The sequence below is a fragment of the Dermacentor variabilis genome, unplaced genomic scaffold (genome assembly GCF_050947875.1).
Source record: "Dermacentor variabilis isolate Ectoservices unplaced genomic scaffold, ASM5094787v1 scaffold_13, whole genome shotgun sequence".
In the NCBI taxonomy this organism is placed as follows: Eukaryota; Metazoa; Arthropoda; class Arachnida; order Ixodida; family Ixodidae; genus Dermacentor; species Dermacentor variabilis.
In genome coordinates, this window is record NW_027460291.1 from 31341941 (window position 1) to 31360355 (window position 18415).

Consider the following 18415-nt stretch of genomic DNA (forward strand, 5'->3'; position numbering starts at 1 on the left):
CCCCAAAATATTGATTGGCCTTAACTTGCACTGAATGCCTAATATGTTCAATCTTTGTTCTGACTATACTGTGAGCACAAGGTCACAGGTTCAATTTCCAGCTGCACTGGCTACTTTCCAATGTGGGCATAATGCAAAAGCATGCATGTTCTGTGATGCTGTCCCATGTTAAATGCATCTGGAACCATCCATTGGTTCCAGAATTGTAGAACCAAAAGCAGCACACTTATTGATAATGACGTTCTGGCTTGCTTCTTAGTAGCGAGCGGAAATGCACAAAATGAACATGCACTGCCATGCAATGTAAGCACTTCGCACAGCTGTACAGCTGATCAGCACCCTTATGTGGAATCGAACACTTGCTCAACTGGTGGTGTCCGATTCTTGCTAGCTGGTAACGTTGATTGCTTCCAGTGCTTGCAGTACATAAATGCGTGGCCTTCGAGATCATACTCCAAGAGAGCCATCACTGTTGTGATTCGAACGCATATGAAGTTTCTCGTTGAATGCTGAAAATGCATAATGGCTGCCATATTTCTGATAGTATAGATATGTGAAGCCGGAAGCGCGTCGCAGCATGCTGGTGGCCACAACCAGAAACTACAAATTGTCCAGGGATGTGTGTGCTGACTTTGCAAATTATGAGAATGCACAAATTCTCAAATTTTAACCAAATTTTCACGTAAGCCAACATTGAATTATTGAGGTTTTACTGTATTTTTTTATTGCATTGGTGGCTCCCAAAAATAATTTACTGGCTAATAACGCTTTGACAAGGCTAAGAATTTAGAGGAACCTCCTCCCATAAAAGTGCACATAAGTGCAGAGAACCATTGCCGCAGGGAATAAATAAAGCCAGAGGAGAGATTGCTGCTGGGACATCAGTGTGGCATGACTGCGGAGCTTTGAGAGGCTCACAAATGCAGGCGTGCACATGTTGCCACTGTTGGGCCTTGATTTTGTAGCAGTGGCTTCCTCTCGATTCTATGCCACTGTTATCAACCACTGTTCACGGATGGCTGATCCTACTGATAATGCAGGTAAAGTGTCACTCTTTTAGTGTGAAAAGCACTAAAAAGAAAAGGCATCGCTAAAAATTGTACCCCAGCATAGCGAACTCAATGCACGGAAAGTGGTACATGCTCTAGATGCTTTCTGCGCAGGTTAAGGTCAATAAGGTGACATAGCAAAGGGATACAGTAAAACCTCGCTAATTTGACCCTCATTAATTAGGAAAATTGGATAATTAAGACCCGTCCATTGGTCCTGGCAAGTGTATGCATCATTTAATGTAATCTCTCTGTTGCACTGCGCATCAGTTAATTCGTACAACTCTCGGAGCTTGAGGAGTATGGAGCGCCGCAAATGTGCAATGCAAAAGAGCAAGAACGGCGCTTGCATCCAAATGAAGCGGCAGAGTGTGCATCACCATAGTGATCAGTGAAAATCGCAAGGTCAATTCATATAGGTCGAGGCTGAAATGCACTTCTAAATGAATGGGCAGCGGCCTCGTGATGGTAATGTGATTTAAGCGCACCTACACCTCCTATGGCGGCACCAGTTTATGAAAATTATGCATTTATTATGTCTGTAATGTAATAATTTGATTAACCCTTTACTGCACAATTTTTTGTTTCCTCAAAATATTATTCATGGAGTTGTAGGGAAGCATAATAGTATCTGTACTCCCATGGAAACTTACTTTATCGAATGTCTGTGGTTTCAATTTGCAGAAAAAGGGTATGTTGCATATTTGCAACAATGTGCAAATAAAGAAGTTGAAAGTAAAAGATAGATTTAGTGCGATTCATACTCAGATGCTTATTTGCACGAGACAGTCATTGGTGCACCTATGATTTAGTGTGGAACAAAAAGAAGCACTTGTACATGCTTGTGCAGCACAGGTGGTTCCCACACTTCATGCAGTGCGTCATGCAGATTCCCGTCCAGCCAGGAAACAATGCAGTGTTTTCGGGTTATTGTCAAAATGTAGAACATCGAAGCACAGACGTAAAGCTGTGCCCGTGACGACGTGACACGGCACCGTGCGGAGGCACAGCGTACTTTTGAAAAGAAAAAAGGAAATTCGACCAGAGAACATCTTACTTGAACGGACTTACACTCGTGGCTGTCGTGACTAATTGAATAGTCACTGCCTTCACTATCAGGAGGAATTTCTGGGCCGTACCAGCGTTTCGGAGCCATTTCACTATTCCGAAGAAAATAAACCATGTACACGTTGTTGCATTTGTGCAACATAGCAACGTTCTGTTGCCAGGAACAAACTATTCCGAAATTACAATGTTTTTTTGAACCTACAGAGTCAGAAGGATGTGGAGCATAGCGTAACAATTTTTTTGCGCTTTGTCTTATGGAGAAATACATTTACAATTTGTAAAACTTACCCATATCACTGCTCGTGGGCGCGCGCAGCCTCCGCCACGTTTGTTTTGGTGGAAGATGCAAAGAATTAGCACAGATTGCAACACAAAGTGCCGCGTTTTTACAGACCAATGTTGCGGATATGCAACGTGTACAGGAAGCTCCAAACTGACCTTGCTTCGGTTTTTAACGCCGTTCATCAGAATGTTGCGTAAATGCAACAAGGTGCAGTAAAGGGTTAATTACAGACAATGTCTCTAGAATAGGAAAATGCGAAGTCACAGGCTGTTTGCTTCCATCCACAGATAATTATGTGTACGAAACTACAGGCTTTCTGAAGTTTACTTGTGGCGATGTGTGCCGAGATATACTGAGATGGTATAACCGTATTTAACACATACTGTCGCTCTTATGCGTAGCCATAAAAGGTAATGGCAATATATATATATATTAACTGGGGTTGTGTGAATATTTCAACATTCCAAATATTATCAAATATTATATTTTTAATATTCGTATTCAATTTGAAACTAGGTTTTGAAAATTTTTTATTATTCAATTGGGTACGAATATTTAAAACAAATCGAAGATATTGCTGGCTGTGCGGGATCAAACATGATTCTTAGCGTTTGTTTTCAAGAAAATGTCCGATTTTGTGCTGAACTTTGTGGTCATTTCATATTGGCGAAATTTTGCCTGTAAAACCTGCTTAGCTACTGGATGCCTAAGTTTTGCAGAAGAGCCAGCCTCTCAGTAGCAAGAGGCACAGGTTTGTGAACAGCGAGGGTGCACTCTTTTGCAGGTACCATCCCCAATCCTGAGCTCATTGCTTGACAGCAAAGGCGATGAGTGGCGACTGGTACAGGGTCAAATGCCTCTGAGTTTACGGGAACGTGATACGGTATTAGCCACGGGAACAAACTACAGGTGCGCTGTGAGTGCCGCTGGCGTGACGTCAGGGCACAGACTCGCGCCTGTCGTCTGCTGCTGCTTGGGCGGTATCCGGGTGCCTTCTGCAGTGTTTTCGTTTGTTTGCTCTCGTTTCCTCTGCTTGTATACTTATGGCAGTCGCCTCAAATATATATTTATGACATCTTCATTCGCAAAAATATATTCAAAGAGCTTATTTCTTAGACGACAGTGCAGCTCTCAGAGGGAACACTACAGTGCCAGCCGAAGGAGCACAGATCGACAACCGCAAAAACACAGCATATAAGAATCCAGTTATGATACCATACTTGCTGCCGTGCAACAAGTATGTCACAAGCACTGACTATATATTACTTCTACAACAGTTGCGTTGATTTTAATCCACTAGAGCAGGTTTTTCACGAGTGATTCCTGCTATAATATAGAAAATTTGCATTGCTTCACAGAAACACTGTGCAGTAAAACAAGGACTGCACTGCAGTTTAGATTCTACCAGCACCACTTGCTTTTTAACTGCATCTAAAAATTAGGCGGTTCTTCACATTTTTTTTTAAGGGGCAGTAATTTGAAGTAAAGCTGATTGAAGCTTACAGCTATTTGCAGAATACAAAAAAAATGTACAAATACATATTCCCTTTTCAGTGCTACATGTTCAACTCGCCTGATCGATTCACTGGTGTTTGTTTCTTTAGGAATATACATGACGAATCTGTTTGGTGAACTGACACACACTGCTCGGGCCATATTTTTTAGTGCCTTTTGGACCGTATGGTTGCAGCCAGAAAGAAGCTGAAGCGTCATTCATTACTAGTATGGGAAATATTGTAGATATCGTAGTTCCCGGTGGAGGGTCAAAAATTGCGTGAAATATGTGAGGCTTGTGGTGTCTTCCTTATGAGGGTTTGCGAGGTTCTGTTTTATGTACTGACAAAGCAAATAGTTCTCCGTTTCTATAATTAAACAATGCTGGATCGAGACATGGTGAGGCAGAAGGTGCTTGAATTTTGCTTTTTTTTTATTTATTTCATACTGCAGACCTAAAACAGGTCCAAGCAGGGTGGTTAAACACAACAATATTACAATGCATTATTCAATCAAGTAAGGTGGTAAGACACAACAGTAATACAATGAGTCAAACAATTGAAACAGGCAACAACGAGTTATTCCGGTCTGTTATAGTTCGGGGAAAAAAAGAATACTTGAATACATCCGTCCGTGCAAAATAAGGTGTTAGTGAATTCGGATGATGGTGTCGAGTAGGCCTAGACGTTGTACTGAACAGATACGATGCAGGATTAATTGATAAGTCTCCATTAATAAGCATGGTAAGAAATCGAATTCTTAAGTGTTGCCTTCTCTGCTGAAGGACTTCGATGCCATTATCATGCATTATTCGTGAGGGGGAATCACAGCGAGAGAATTTAGAATATATGAATCGTACGGCTTTTTTCTGTACCCTTTCGAGACATTTAATATTTTGTTTAGTAAACGGGTCCCAAACAACACATGCATATTCAAGTTTAGGTCTAATTAATGAATAATAAGCAAGCAGTTTTACATTAGGTGGGGAATTTCTAAGTTTATGTCGCAAAAAGTATAATTTACGCAAGGCTGAAGAACAGATATTATCAATGTGTAAATTCCACGATAAGTTGTTAGTAATTGTGACGCCCAAATACTTATATTTTGTTACTTCCTGCAAGGCCAACGAACCTAACGTGTAACTAAAGGTTAGTGGAGCTTTCTGACGAGTGAAGCGAAGAAAGACCGTCTTTTCAGCGTTAAGCCGCATTCCCCATGTTTTGCACCAATCAGTAATGCCAGCTAGAGAAGCATTTAAATCAGTTTGATCATTGGTTGAAGTGATTTCCCTAAAAAGCACACAGTCGTCAGCAAACAACCTAATTTGCACGCTGGGATGGATTGAAGTAGTAATATCATTTATATAGAGTAAAAAGAGCAGTGGCCCTAGGACACTTCCTTGAGGAACTCCCGAGGTGACCGGAAGACAGCCAGACTGTTGCTGATTAATTTCCACGAACGGGCAGCGATTTGTTAGGTAGTTTGTTATCCATGCGATTAATATTTCAGGGAGCTCAAAATGTCTAAGTTTTAGTATTAATTTGTCATGTGGAACTGTATCAAAGGCTTTGCTAAAATCAAGAAATACGGCGTCAATTTGACCATTATTATCGAGGCATGAGGCGAGTGAATGAATTACGGTGACAAGTTGTGTAACTGTTGAATAGCCTTTTCTAAATCCGTGTTGAAAATTAGACAGTAATGAATGTTTATCTAGAAATTCGTTAATCTGATTTCCAATAATATGTTCAATTAGTTTGCAACATGAGGATGTCAATGATATTGGCCGGTAATTTTCTAACAATGAACAGTCACCCTTCTTGAATACGGGTACAACTCTGGCTACCCTCCAGTCATCCGGTAATTTTCCAGCAAGCAACGAAGCATGAAATATAATAAGAAGGGACCTTGCAATAGTTTCAGCATAACGTTTCAAAAAAATGTTCGGAAGGTTGTCAGGACCGCAAGAAGATTTAGTTTTTAAGTTAACTAGCATCGAAACTAAGCCAGGGTATGAAATAAAATTAGCTTCGGATGGGTGAAACGTTTTGTCTGTAGATGAACTAATGCCAGAGTTAGAAAATACACTATGAAAATAATAATTGAAGTGACTCGCAATTTCCCTGTGATCGGTAATGATTGAACCATCGATGCAGATTTGTGCTACTGGCTTCTTTTTTTCGCTCAAGTAATTCCAGAACTTTTCGGGCTGTTCAACAATAAAGTTTGGTAGTACTATATTGAAATAGTGTTCCTTCGAGGTGCATACTGCACGCGCAAGGTTTTCTTTCATTTCTTTAACTCGATCAGGTTGTAATCGTGTTTTCTTTAACCTTTTTATCTTGCGGGTCATATGGATAATATCACGTGTCATCCACGGTGTTTGTTTGCGGACTAGTTTGTATTTATCAGGCACAAATTTATCAATACAGAACTCACACATGTTCTTAAAATGGTGCCAGAGTGCTGTCACATCACTGTCGTTAAAGTCGGTGAGACATGTTTCCATATGTTCTATTATGGCTGCATCATTTGCGCGTGAGTAGTCCTTGAAGGAACGCTTCACAGGTTTTTCAGATGGGGTGGAAGAGACTATGGATATATCGATACTGACAAGTAGATGATCAGATATACCTTCTACAACTGCAACGGTATATTCAGTTAACATTCTGGGCAAAAATACCAGATCAAGCACCCTTCTAGGCAACTTCTAGGCACCCTAAGCTGCGCTGTAGTACTTCGAGTATACTTTAGGCATTGTAATTGGCGCTGTAAAAAACTGCTTTGTGGTTTCAATTCGAAGTTGTAGGAACTGATGGGCTTCACGAACAATGCATGCCTCGCCATGACAGTCGGTTGCTTCTGTTGTGTGAGGGGTGTGCCATATTGCCGATAAGGGCTACTGAGGCCACCATAAAACATTTCATCCCTTGGAGTGGATTAGCTCTCGATGTTAACCATGAAACTTTTCTTTCAGGTGATTGCTACTATGGGATTTGTGAATTATGCAAATACTCTACATGACGCGCCGTCGTGTTAGCAGCCATGAGCAATTCATTTTATGGGCACCTGTTTCAGAGAGCAGTTAAAGTAGCAACAAAATTTTTAATACGAAATGCGTGCCTAACTCTTGTTTTACGCACTAATTAAGTGGGCATATTTGACTAGAACAACTCGCCAGAGTAATAAGAATCATGATGACAGCTTCGCTGGGTAGTGTCTAACACGGATAAGATCTTGACACCAAATACCAAGATTTTTCTTCCATGTAAAATGCAATGTCTGTCATAGCTAAGTACTAAGGGAGTTTTAAGTGTTTAGCAAAGCATCATACACAACTTAGCCTGGTGAATTTGCAGACATTCTTTTTACGCAAAACTTAAGGGCAGGTGCGGAGCATATATGCATTGCAAAACCAGTAGACCGCTTTAATTCTACATAGCTTGCAATATCTAAGCTGCAAATTTTCTCGACTAATGCGCTTTTGAAGAAGGAACTGTGGGTCAGGCATGGCAGTAGAAAGAAGCCGACATATCCTTCAATAAGTACGGCTCCAGCCACCCATACCACAAGCATGTACGAAGGGAACGAGTGCGTGCAGCAACAGAGTGAGCCGCAGTTAGCGGGCATCCTGGCCGTGGTGTCACTCGCGAGAGGGCACCACTCCAATTTCTTGCCGCTAATAACCTTTACCAAGGGAATGGCAAATGAATGAATGCTCATGTTTGGTTAGTGTGCGATAAATGTGCGCAAAAACAAGCACATGCTGCTAGATCCGCATGGTATGTTTGCTTGCCAACTATTGTTGCTTGCTCCTTTTCAGGTGTGTTTGCTGCTGTGTTTTTGACCTATCACTGGCTATAGTTGTGCATTTGTGTTGATGGGCATCAGACACTGAACTAAGAGCCTGTAATTACCAGTGGCTAATTTTTTTCTTTCCTTCATTTTTGCGTACCTCGCCTTGCGCAGTGACGGAAATGTTGGTCAATGTCCTGAACATCTGCTCAGACGATGAGCTCATGACGGAAGGGGATGACACGTTTGAAGGTAGGCACGCTATGAGCAGAGTGCTCTTTGCTTGTGTAATCGTATTTTTGTAGCTGTGGCATTTCAAGCAGTTTTGAATTGTCGTAAACTGTTACTAGGCCATTTCAGTTTAGCGTAAGCTATACCATTGCGTACACTATGAAATGGCAGGTTGTCACTGTGCATGCGCAGAACGCTAAATGACCCATAGCGTATAGCATACACATGCTATTTCTCAGATGTAACGTTACCGTCTTCCATGATTTACATAGTTTATGTAAAACATGGCGGCGGTCACGGCTGCCAGCTTCGAATAGAATTTGGCGTTGCTTTTGTAAAATTCACTTCGTTTGTAGCAAATGACCGCGTAAACGGCTTTCGCTTAGTCTCGGGCCACTTTGACGATAAAGTATTATTGATAACCTTGGGTAGTTTTCGAGATCACTACTTGTTTCGAATGAGTCGAAGCCTAACGAGAGAAGCATTCAAGATGTCAGTGCCACCTGTCGGTGACGTTTGGAGATAGCCGTGGTGACAGCATATGGCCTCTGAGATCGGAAGATCTCGCAGGCCAACTAAAATTGTTATAAATGTGTGATGCTTAGCGTGTGTTGTACTATAGTGTATAGCGTATGCTATAGTTGCATACATTATACTAGAACTGTCTGCTAGTTGTGCAGTGATAGCTAAACATTGTTATTTCTCCGATATTATGTGCCTCTTCAAGTGTTACCTTTTGTAATATACATCAGTATCATAAATTACTTTTCAAATTAAGGGTTTTGTAAACTGCAAGGAGGCTTTTACTGAAGGTAGAATAAATTGGAATGCTCTACATAGTCTGGAAAGTTATTTGATTAAGAAGAAACTTAGCAGGGTATTTTTGTTCGGTATTCAGATATTCTGAAAAGCTGTTTACACTATTTATGCTAAAGCTACATCTTAAAACCAAATATGAAACAGTGTTTCACTTAATTTCAAACAGATTAAAAAAATATGTTGCAGCTGCTTATGTCGCTTCATTGTGGCTGGGTTATCTGGAGGGGGAAGCTGTTAATAGTGAGGGAAGCTGCAAAAGCTTATGAAATTGCAGTTGTTTCTTGCAGCTGCTGTTACTTCAGGTTACAGGCAACTGCTGGCCAAGTTTAATTCATCTCTTAAAAATTCTGTAAAAGACGTACTTATTGTCAAGTTTTCTAGTTGGCTTGCATAATTAGAAAAGCAAGGCATATAGAGTGTTTCATATTTTACTCAGCATCTTATTTTGTTAGTCAAGTGAAAGAAGTGTTCTTTAGCTGTTCTGTGATCAGCAGCCATCAGTAGTGACATGGCATGGTATGCTCATGTTATTTTGCCCTCGCAAATGTCATATTATAGTATAGATTGAATAAATGCATAATAAATTTTGTTTAAATAAAAGAACCAAAGACTAAGAATATGGAACTGCATGCTTATTGAGGAATTTTAAGAGGTATGTAGGAAGGTGATTGCATTATTTGAAATAAAATAGTAGTTACAAATTATTGAGTAAACTGTGCAGTAGAAGTGTTCTTGTATAACCAGGCTTTGCAAGACTTTACAGTGTTGTGCTAGTCAGGGAACTCGGCTATAAAGGCGGCACCTGCTTAGCTGCCATATGCCATATTTACTCTAATCTAACACGCACTTTTTTTCCAATAAAACGGATAAAAAATTGTGTGTGCGTTAGAATAGAGTACAACCCGTTTGAATAGAGTGCGCTACAATATCGCCATTGGCATTTCAAAATAGCCGCCTCGCACGTGTTTCGAGCCAAGCTGCCGTAGCTTCCTCCATGTGTTTTAGTACATCTGCTTAGGTTATACACCGTACGTCTTCCCGGTCTTCTCGTTTTCTGCATTCGCTCTATCAGTATGGAAGTGCCAACTGCAAAGACATGCCAACTTCATCATGATGCCACAATTAAAAGGAAAGTGATCATGTGTGCGGAGGTGGACAGAAATCGGGCTGCGTCATGGGTGTTCGGAGTTCCTGAAACTTGCACGTGGGACTGGCGTGAACAGAAGGAGCTTTCTACTCCAATGGCTGCTACGTAGGGCACGGCCGCGCGGTCCCTTTCTTGAAAGATATCTGCGAAGGAGACAGTCTACGCATCTAGACGCACTGCGCTGTGTTCTGGTCGCTTAGTGCATGTTTAAACGAGAGGCCACACAAAGGTCAGTTCGCTCACTCCTGCTACCACACTTCCCCATTCTAGCGTTTTGATAGTTTTCATGGTCATTGCATGAGCCGTGTTCATGTTCGCTTGTGCGTGCATGAACCCATGCCTGTTAATTTAGTTAGTAAGTGAATGTTTAAAAGTTTATACGGCCGATAAAAATACTATCCTTACTTTTCGTATAGCTGTCTAATAATTTGCTATCGTAATATATGCTTCGCCTTTCAGGTGAAACTGCTACTTGTCTTATTATCGCAACTTTAGTGTATTGGGAGTAAATCTTTGTTTTTCCAAATGAGAGAAAGTTGTATTCCTGTATGAAAGAATGAGGTGCGCAGTACTGTAAAGGACTTTCCTTTTTTTTTGGTCACAAAACACAGGTGGGCGTTACAATCGAGGGCGCATTAGAATCGAGTAAATATGGTGTGTAAAGAATTCGCTTGAGGTAAAAACAAGTTTTTATACGACACACTGTTTGAGAATGTGGACATCTTTGATAACTGAGCATGCTTCATTCTAACGCACCTTCGATTGTAACGTGCGATCAAAAAAAAAAAAAAAAAAAAGAAAACGCCCTCAATTCTAATCCACACGCACCCATTTGCTGTGACCTAAAAGAAGAAAAGCCCTTTGCAGTACCATGCACCTCATTCTTTCATACAGAAATACAATTTTCTCTCATTTGGGAAAACAAATTTACTCTTAATGCACTTAAGTTGCGATAAATAAAAAAGTTGCAGTTTCACCCGAAATGTGAAGTATCGTTTGCGAGAGCAAATTGGTAGACAGCTATACGAAAAGTAAGGATAGTAGTTTTATTGGCTGTGTAAACTTTGAAACATTGGCTTACTAACTAAATGAACAAGCATGGTGTCACCACACGCACGCACAAGCAAACATGGAACACGTCTCACTCGGTGACCGTTTAGACTCTTTATCGAAACACTGGAGTATGGAAGCAGGAGCGAGCGAATTTACCTTTGTGCGGCCTCTCGCTTCAAAGCAAACTAAGTGATGAGAACACAGCGTGGTGTGTCTAGATGCGTAGACTCTTGTCTCCATCACAGATCGCTTTCAAGACGGGGGCCGCGCGGCCTCACCGAACGTGGCAGCCGCCGGAGTAGAATGTCTTTCCTGTTTGTGCCCGTCCCGCATGCAAGTTCTGGGAATCCTGAACGCCCGTGATGCAGCCCGATTTCCGTCCATCTCTGCAAACGTGATCGCTTTCCTTTTAATTACGACATCGTGATGAACTCGGCCTGTCTTCACAGTCAGCACTTCCATGCTGACGGAGCAAACAAAGAAAACAGGGAGGTGGATGGTGGACTAACTTAAGCACACATACTCCAAGCTGCACATGAAGGAAGCTATGGCAGCTAGGCTTGAAGCTCGTTCTAGGTGGCCATTTGGTGGATATTTGGTTGTGGTGGATATGGTAACACAGATTTAGGGTCGTACTCTATTCTAATGCGCACACAATTTTTGGACCCGTTTTATCAAATAAAAGTGTGTCGGATTCAAGTAAATATGGTATCAGTGTTTAAAAAAATGTGAAAGGACAAGTTTATCATTGTTGCCATTGTGGTCGCACGCTGTCTGTTACTGATTTTGGAGCAACAAAAAAGAAGGGGAATGGTGGGGGTTATGGCATTCCAACAGTCTCTGGGAAAATGTGGCACGCACGCCGATGCTTTGTGCCTGTGTTGTGTGTGTCTGCTGCTGGCATCTGTCCATTGTGCCTTTTTTTTCTAGTGGTGGTGGTGGTGCTGTCTCTCTCCTGCCTGGGATTGGGTCGTTTCTTTTTTTCATCTCTCTTTTGGCACCCCGGCGGACTGCTGAGGTTGACCCATGTCTTGTGGGAACTTGGGTGAACTGTGTGAACGCAGCATTCTTGGGCAGCTTTAAGCGTTTCCCATTATCAATGCCTGTTGGTATAGGGTTGCTGTCATTATAGGCCTGCAAGAGTTTTGCTTGTTATATATAGCGACCTAGTGTTTGTTGGGTTAAAGTAAGCCTGTTGTGGCTTGGGACCTTTTGAACTTGCGTGAAAAGCTGCTTTCAACTGTGCAGTGCTTTGACATACTGGATTACAGTTAACCCTCAAGTGTAGGGCAATGCAGGAGTGCTAGTTCATTTTAATGCGAAAGCATTATGTGTCCCATTACGTGAAAATTCGGTGTTGTAGTCGATGGCATGACCGAATGATGTTGCCAAAAGTGATGGACAGCATAAACAGGAAAAACACATCGAAAAATGCTCAGAATGACATGAAATTGCTCAGGGTTGCTATAAATGAAGTAAACTAATGGCTTTGAGAAGAAAATTTGGTAAATTTTCTCGCGCACACTTCCTCGTCGCCACAGTGGCTCCATGGCTCTGGTTGATAAGTTGTGCCTAGTGTGTGCATCATTGCACACGTCACATCATAGTCAGCTGGCTTTCTAAATGTGTGGCCTAGTGTGTGTGTCATTGCCACGTGGCGGTGCAGTCACTGGGGAGAAGGTGACACCACATAATCAGTGTATAGAATAAAACAAGTCGCAGTTCTGCCCGAAAGGCGAAGCATCGATTGCGATCGCAAATTAGTAGACAGCTATACGAAATAAGGATATTAGTTTTATCGGCCGTATAAACTTGCAAATATTTGCTTTCTAACTAAATTAACAAGGACGGTGTCACGTGCGCACAAGTAAATATGAATACAGTGAAACCTCATTAAACCACAGTTGGCCGGAGTTCGGAAAAAGTATGTACTAAACTGTAGTACTGCTTAACCAAAGTAGCATGAGGTCACCCACTTACCTGTCAAAAACGGAACTCGGAGAGAGTGCGATGAAAGGGGAAAAAGGCGTGTGCAGTATTTATTCACCTCGCACGACAAAAGTGTTACTTTTGTCTGATGCTGCGGCGGCCTAACAGCAGCGACAGCAGCCTTAAACTTACTGAAGCTGCGAGCCAGCTTTTCAGCCAGCCCTGTTTTCTTCCCAAACACTCACATGGCACATTGCTCGTCGGCGTTGCATGTTCTTCGTGCACGCAGGCGGTAGCGCTCCAGAAGTCACGGGACGCCTTTTTCATTGCGGGGTGCTGTTTTCGTCGTGACGATTGCATTCATGAGGCTGACGTAATGCGCAGCTTCTGCCCTGTCGGGCCTGAATCACCTGTGCTGTCGCTTTCTGGGTCATCCTCATCACTGTCGCTGGTTGACATTTCGGCAACAACAGAAGCAATGATGGCGAAAAGTCGAACCTCGCGCCGACATCTCTTCGCGGTCACAGCTGCGCCCCCGAGCAACTTCTTCGCATTCCAAATGCCACACACCGTAGTCAACAGTAGATCCCTGTCGCGTGCCAGTGCTGACTTCTGTGTGTCACGTTCCATAGCAGGAACGATGTCTAATTTTTCTTCTATCCTGAGCACCCGGCGTCTTTTTTATCCAAGCTTCGGCACGATGCCACAATGCTCTCTGGCACAGCACCGAAATGATCTTGATATGACTTCACGCGCAAACGCACAGGATGCTTGGAGGCCGTTGTTCTGATCGCTGAGGCTTGTTCTGCCGGGCTGCCCGATAGAAACGACTCACCTCCCAGTTTGCACGACAAAAAGTGGAAACACTATGTGTTAACCGATACTTAACGCAATAAGCTGGTACGGTTTATGCGGATACAAAACACATTATGTTCAATGGCCGCTGAGTCGGAGATTTGACTTTACTACTTCTAAAGCTACACTGCTGTTTAAGCGGCTATGGTTTAATGAGGTTTTAGTGTACATCTCTCTCGGTGACCGCGGAAACGTGGTATCAAAATGCTACAGTGGAGCACGGAAGCAGCAGCAAGCAAATTGGCCTTCGTGCTGTCTGTCGCTGCAACGCGAACTAAACATAGAAATCACAGTGCATACAAAGCTACCGACACTCCGCATACTTGGTCCGCATCGCAGATTGCGTGCAAGATACGGTGCCTGTGCAGGCATGCCGGAAACAGCCCCTGGAGTAAAACACCTTCCCCCCCCTTGCATTCCCCCCCCTTGCATTCCCCCCTTAACGTGCCTCGCGCATGACAGAAGACAGCGCGCTTCCATCCCGCCTTCCTCTCGTGCTCGCGATATTGAGCTGCGATCGTCAGCTGACCCTCGCAAGCTTTCACTTGCACATACAGCATAAGGTGCATGGCGACAGTGTTATTGTGTTTGGACTTTATACGGATGTCATGGTAGTGGCAACGATGACAGTGATGGCAGAAATGGACTTGCAGTGTCTGTATAATTGCTGTCGCAATAAAAGCATTAATGTCCAATTGAACGGCACTGAGCAATCCTTCAGTGAGTGTGTTGAGACACTTGACATGTTTTCATGTGGCCTTACCGAGGCGCAGTTAGAGCACAGGCGAGAGCTTGCGTGAACAAGGAACGCCTGGACAAGAAAAAAATTTCACCAAAGGGACTATAATGCTTTCACATTCCCACACGTAAGCAGTCTTAAGTGTCTTTGCCGAATTTTTTAACTTATTCTTATGTTGCTGTTCTGTAGGATGAGGTGACAAATGGAAAAATCTTGCAACAAGCTAATAATACCGCCGGGGTGCCTGTGTCTCTCGCTGTGCCATTCTCTTTGCTCTTGTGTTGTGGTGGCGTCGGTCTGTGCTAAGACCTCGGTGTGCATTCTACCTCTAGCCGCCTATTTACTGTCCTTAGGTCTGTCCTCGGGAACCGAATCTCAGGAGGATAGTGAGTAAACCCTTTGTGCACGCCCATGTGTGTGCCGTAGAAGCAGGATCATGCCTTTTATTTTTCTCCCCTTGCCTTGTTTATCTCTCTCTCTCTCTCTCGTATTACCATGTCAGTGTGACTGTCGGCACCACATCCTCTTGCGCTGCTGTGACTTGAGCAGTGAATTGTTCTTCACTACATTTGAACACATGAAAGAACATTTTTTTTTTTTGCTTTGGCCACTCAAGTAGAACTGTAGCTGTTACTTGAGGGTAGACATTGTAGATTTAGTCGCACACTCTAGAATCTTGGGAATTTACATTACGTTTAGGCAGAATTAGAACCATGTTTGCCATACCAGTATACCATGCAATTCCTGTATTTTATTTTTGAGGTCAAATTACAAGCTTGAAGAAAACACCTTGCATTATATTTGGAAGCATATGTGAATACAGTGAAATTCTCCTGTTCACCCTTCACCTGCTAAAGCAGGAAGCCATAATACACAGCTCTTTCTGATAAGCCCTCCTTTCCCCCATGCGCACACACACATCCCTTACCAGATTGAGAAGCTTGTCAGATAAACGAGAAGCCTATGGGTCAGTAAAGGAGATGATTGGCAGATAAGTGTCAAACATTCACAATGGTATTTTTGCCATGGGACTTTGTATGCTTTGTGAGCACGGATGCTAGCTCTCTTTCATCAGTTTTCTGCAGACATTTATTTGAGCAGCTAAGAATTACCACTGTTACGTTGAAAAATGTTTACAACTTTTTTGGTTGTTGTTAACTGTGGCATGGGCACTGTCAATACACTCGAACCTCGTTATAATGAAATGGGAGATAACAATATAATGGATATAACGAAGTAAATGCAATTTTCCTTGAAATCACCATAGAGATCCACATAATTACAATGTTGCTTTTGTCTCGGAACCAACCACCGCACGTATGGCGGCCGTGCACAAGCTGCAGCTCACCATCGTCATTGCACTTCTCTCTCTCACTGTGGTGTGCCGCACAGGTTGGTGAAGTGGCAAAACTAGGCGAGGCCTCTGAGATTGCTAACTTGGAGGCCATGCCCAGCTGCACCAGCCTGCGCGACATATGCAGCTACGCCTGGTAGGGCAACAGTGCCGATGGCTCTGCCAGAGGTGCTGCTTAGTTATGGTGCTTAAAGAAATCTGGCGATTGGCCATCGTGCTTTTAGCATTGCAAGACGCAAAAAGTTTGGCAAACCCCATCTCACGGTGACAGTCGATGGTAATGCATTTAGCATTGAGTCAATATAGTGACACAATGTATTGCCACCATCAAAACGAGTTGCGTATAAGGCATGTACTGCAGTGGGATTCCTCTTCTGTGCTTCCCTATTCTTCCCAGATCATCTGCTTGCTGTCCTTAAGGAGCCCTTGTGACGTTGTTTGATTCTGCGCATTGGAGAAATTTAAAGAATCTTTTTCATTATTGTAGAGCGGAACATTCCCAGTGGTACATAGCTAACTACCCATGTCGGCGTCAAAAACACTCACTGAAAAGCAGCTGACGCCTACTGGCACATAGCAGGTAACCCAAATTGGTGTCAGACATTCAATGAAGACCAGCACAGACAGAGTTGTACATACTCGGCGCTCGAAGTCTGCATCAATTTTCTTCGAACAGCAGTACCTCCCCAGTCCCGCATCTACTGTGACACATGTCGGCGTGAAAGATTCCTTGAATAGCGGCACATATGTACACAATGCCATATGCTCAATGACCCAAGTTGTTCCGATGGCTGGTTTGAAACCCTCTTCCCTCAGCAAAGCAGCCCAATGCACTACCCATTTGACCATGGACTACTCATGTCCCAGGTAGGCAGGAAAATGCTTATATAAACATGCATACTAGATAAAAACGATGCGTAGATAGCTAGATAAATGCTTGGCCCCTGAAAAGTATGTGAAGTACCTTAAGAATGCTAATGCAGTAAAACCATACAAACATAGCGAGATAGCTACCGTATTTACTTGCATAATGATCGCACTTGTGTAATGATCACACCCCTGAATTGTGTCGTCAAAATTTGATTTTTATTTCCCGTGTAATGATTGCACCCCGAACTTGCCGCAGCGATATGTCGTGTGCCAAGACTAGCTAATAATGATTGCGCTTACCATCTGTCGAATGCTACGCGAATGACTCTTCACGACATACCAAGCAGTTGGCATGCACCAAACATTCTTAAGCAGATGCCCCATTTTATTCCTTTCATCACTTTCCACATTTCCATGAAAAAAAAAAAAAAGCTACAACCAAACTTGCCTTGGCTTTATTATTTGTATGCTTCATAATGGTTGTCGTCAACAACAGAAAAGGCGCCTTTCGATTCTTCTCATCTGCACTCATGGGCATGCAACAAATCGCGAGTGGCAATGATAGTAGCCACGTTTACACTAATACGTTAGAAGCGTACCCTATTCATACGCCGACGCTTGTAACGCAGCTAAGATATTCGCCCACCCTTAGCGGAAACTTGCCGTATTAGGATAGTATTGAAGACAAATTCCGCAGTTTCCGCAGCATGCCCACCATGTGTTCGTCACTGGCAGCTAAGCGCGCCCATCTGTTCCTGTACCCTCAAAGTGGACATGGCTACATTATTGCCACAAACATGCCGATATTAACGATATTATTCATTATTTGTACGGAAGAAACTGTTTCAATGCACGTAATGTACTCGTGAGAAGAAAAAAATTTTTAATATCTCGTTCGGCGCATTCCATGGCGCGTTTGGTTTGCTCCGCCGACTGCCATTTTTGTTTTGGTGTCCTGCACTACATACAGCAGCAGCCGCCTATTTGTTGACCTGTTGTCATCCTGCAGCAAACACGGGATGAAAAAAAAAAATTTTTTTTTTCAGGAAATTTAATTCGCGTAATGATCGCACCCCTGAATTCGTGCCAATTTTTTTGTTAAAAAAGTGCGGTCATTATGCGAGTAAATACGGTATATAGGTACTTGGAACCCATAAGGTACATGAGGTACCCTAACATTGGTAACAATTAAATGTAGAGTGGTTTCAAGAAGGTGGAAGGAAGGGTAAGCTGTCTTGAGTGAAATGGCAGCTCCTCACTGCGTGTGCATGAGTAATATTTGGCTCAGGTGTTTGCAATGACATAGTGTGTACTTGCAGGGCTATTTTTTGTTGGTAAAGTTGGACTACATTTTATTCTAAAGGAGGCACAAAGATTGAACTTAAACAAGTTTCAAGGACCTTTACTGCACCACAACAACCCAAACATGAGTGTACATTGAAATATGCGATGTCAGTGATGTAGCGGCGCTGAAGGTATTGCATGAAATTAATATAATTGGTTTTACTTTTATTTTTTCTTCTAGTAAACAAACTCTTACCATGAAGTTAAAGGAAATATAAGTTTTGAAAGAATGCGTTATAAATTCAGCCGAAGGTAGTGATGCAACAATTGGCAAGACCACCACACTGCTTTCTAGTTGTGCACTCTCATTTTGAAAGGGGGGGCCTATGGGGAGTTTTGCAACTGGTACGGTTAAGATATCTGTGCTAATGCTACTCTACAACAC

At 42.7% G+C, this 18415-nt stretch overlaps 1 protein-coding gene across 6 annotated transcripts in view; it reads left to right on the top strand.

Annotated features, from left to right (window-relative positions):
- The window catches only part of LOC142566591 (serine/threonine-protein phosphatase 2B catalytic subunit 2-like), a 145981-nt gene that overhangs the window by 92444 nt on the left and 35122 nt on the right, over positions 1-18415 (top strand). For 2 of the 6 annotated variants that reach the window (XM_075677429.1, XM_075677430.1), the window contains exons 9-10: positions 7864-7941; positions 14795-14848. In XM_075677429.1, coding sequence (XP_075533544.1) covers positions 7864-7941; positions 14795-14848 — 132 coding nt within the window. The remainder of the gene's footprint in view (positions 1-7863; positions 7942-14794; positions 14849-18415) is intronic. The other 4 variants (XM_075677431.1, XM_075677432.1, XM_075677433.1 and 1 more) reach the window with 2 other exon arrangements.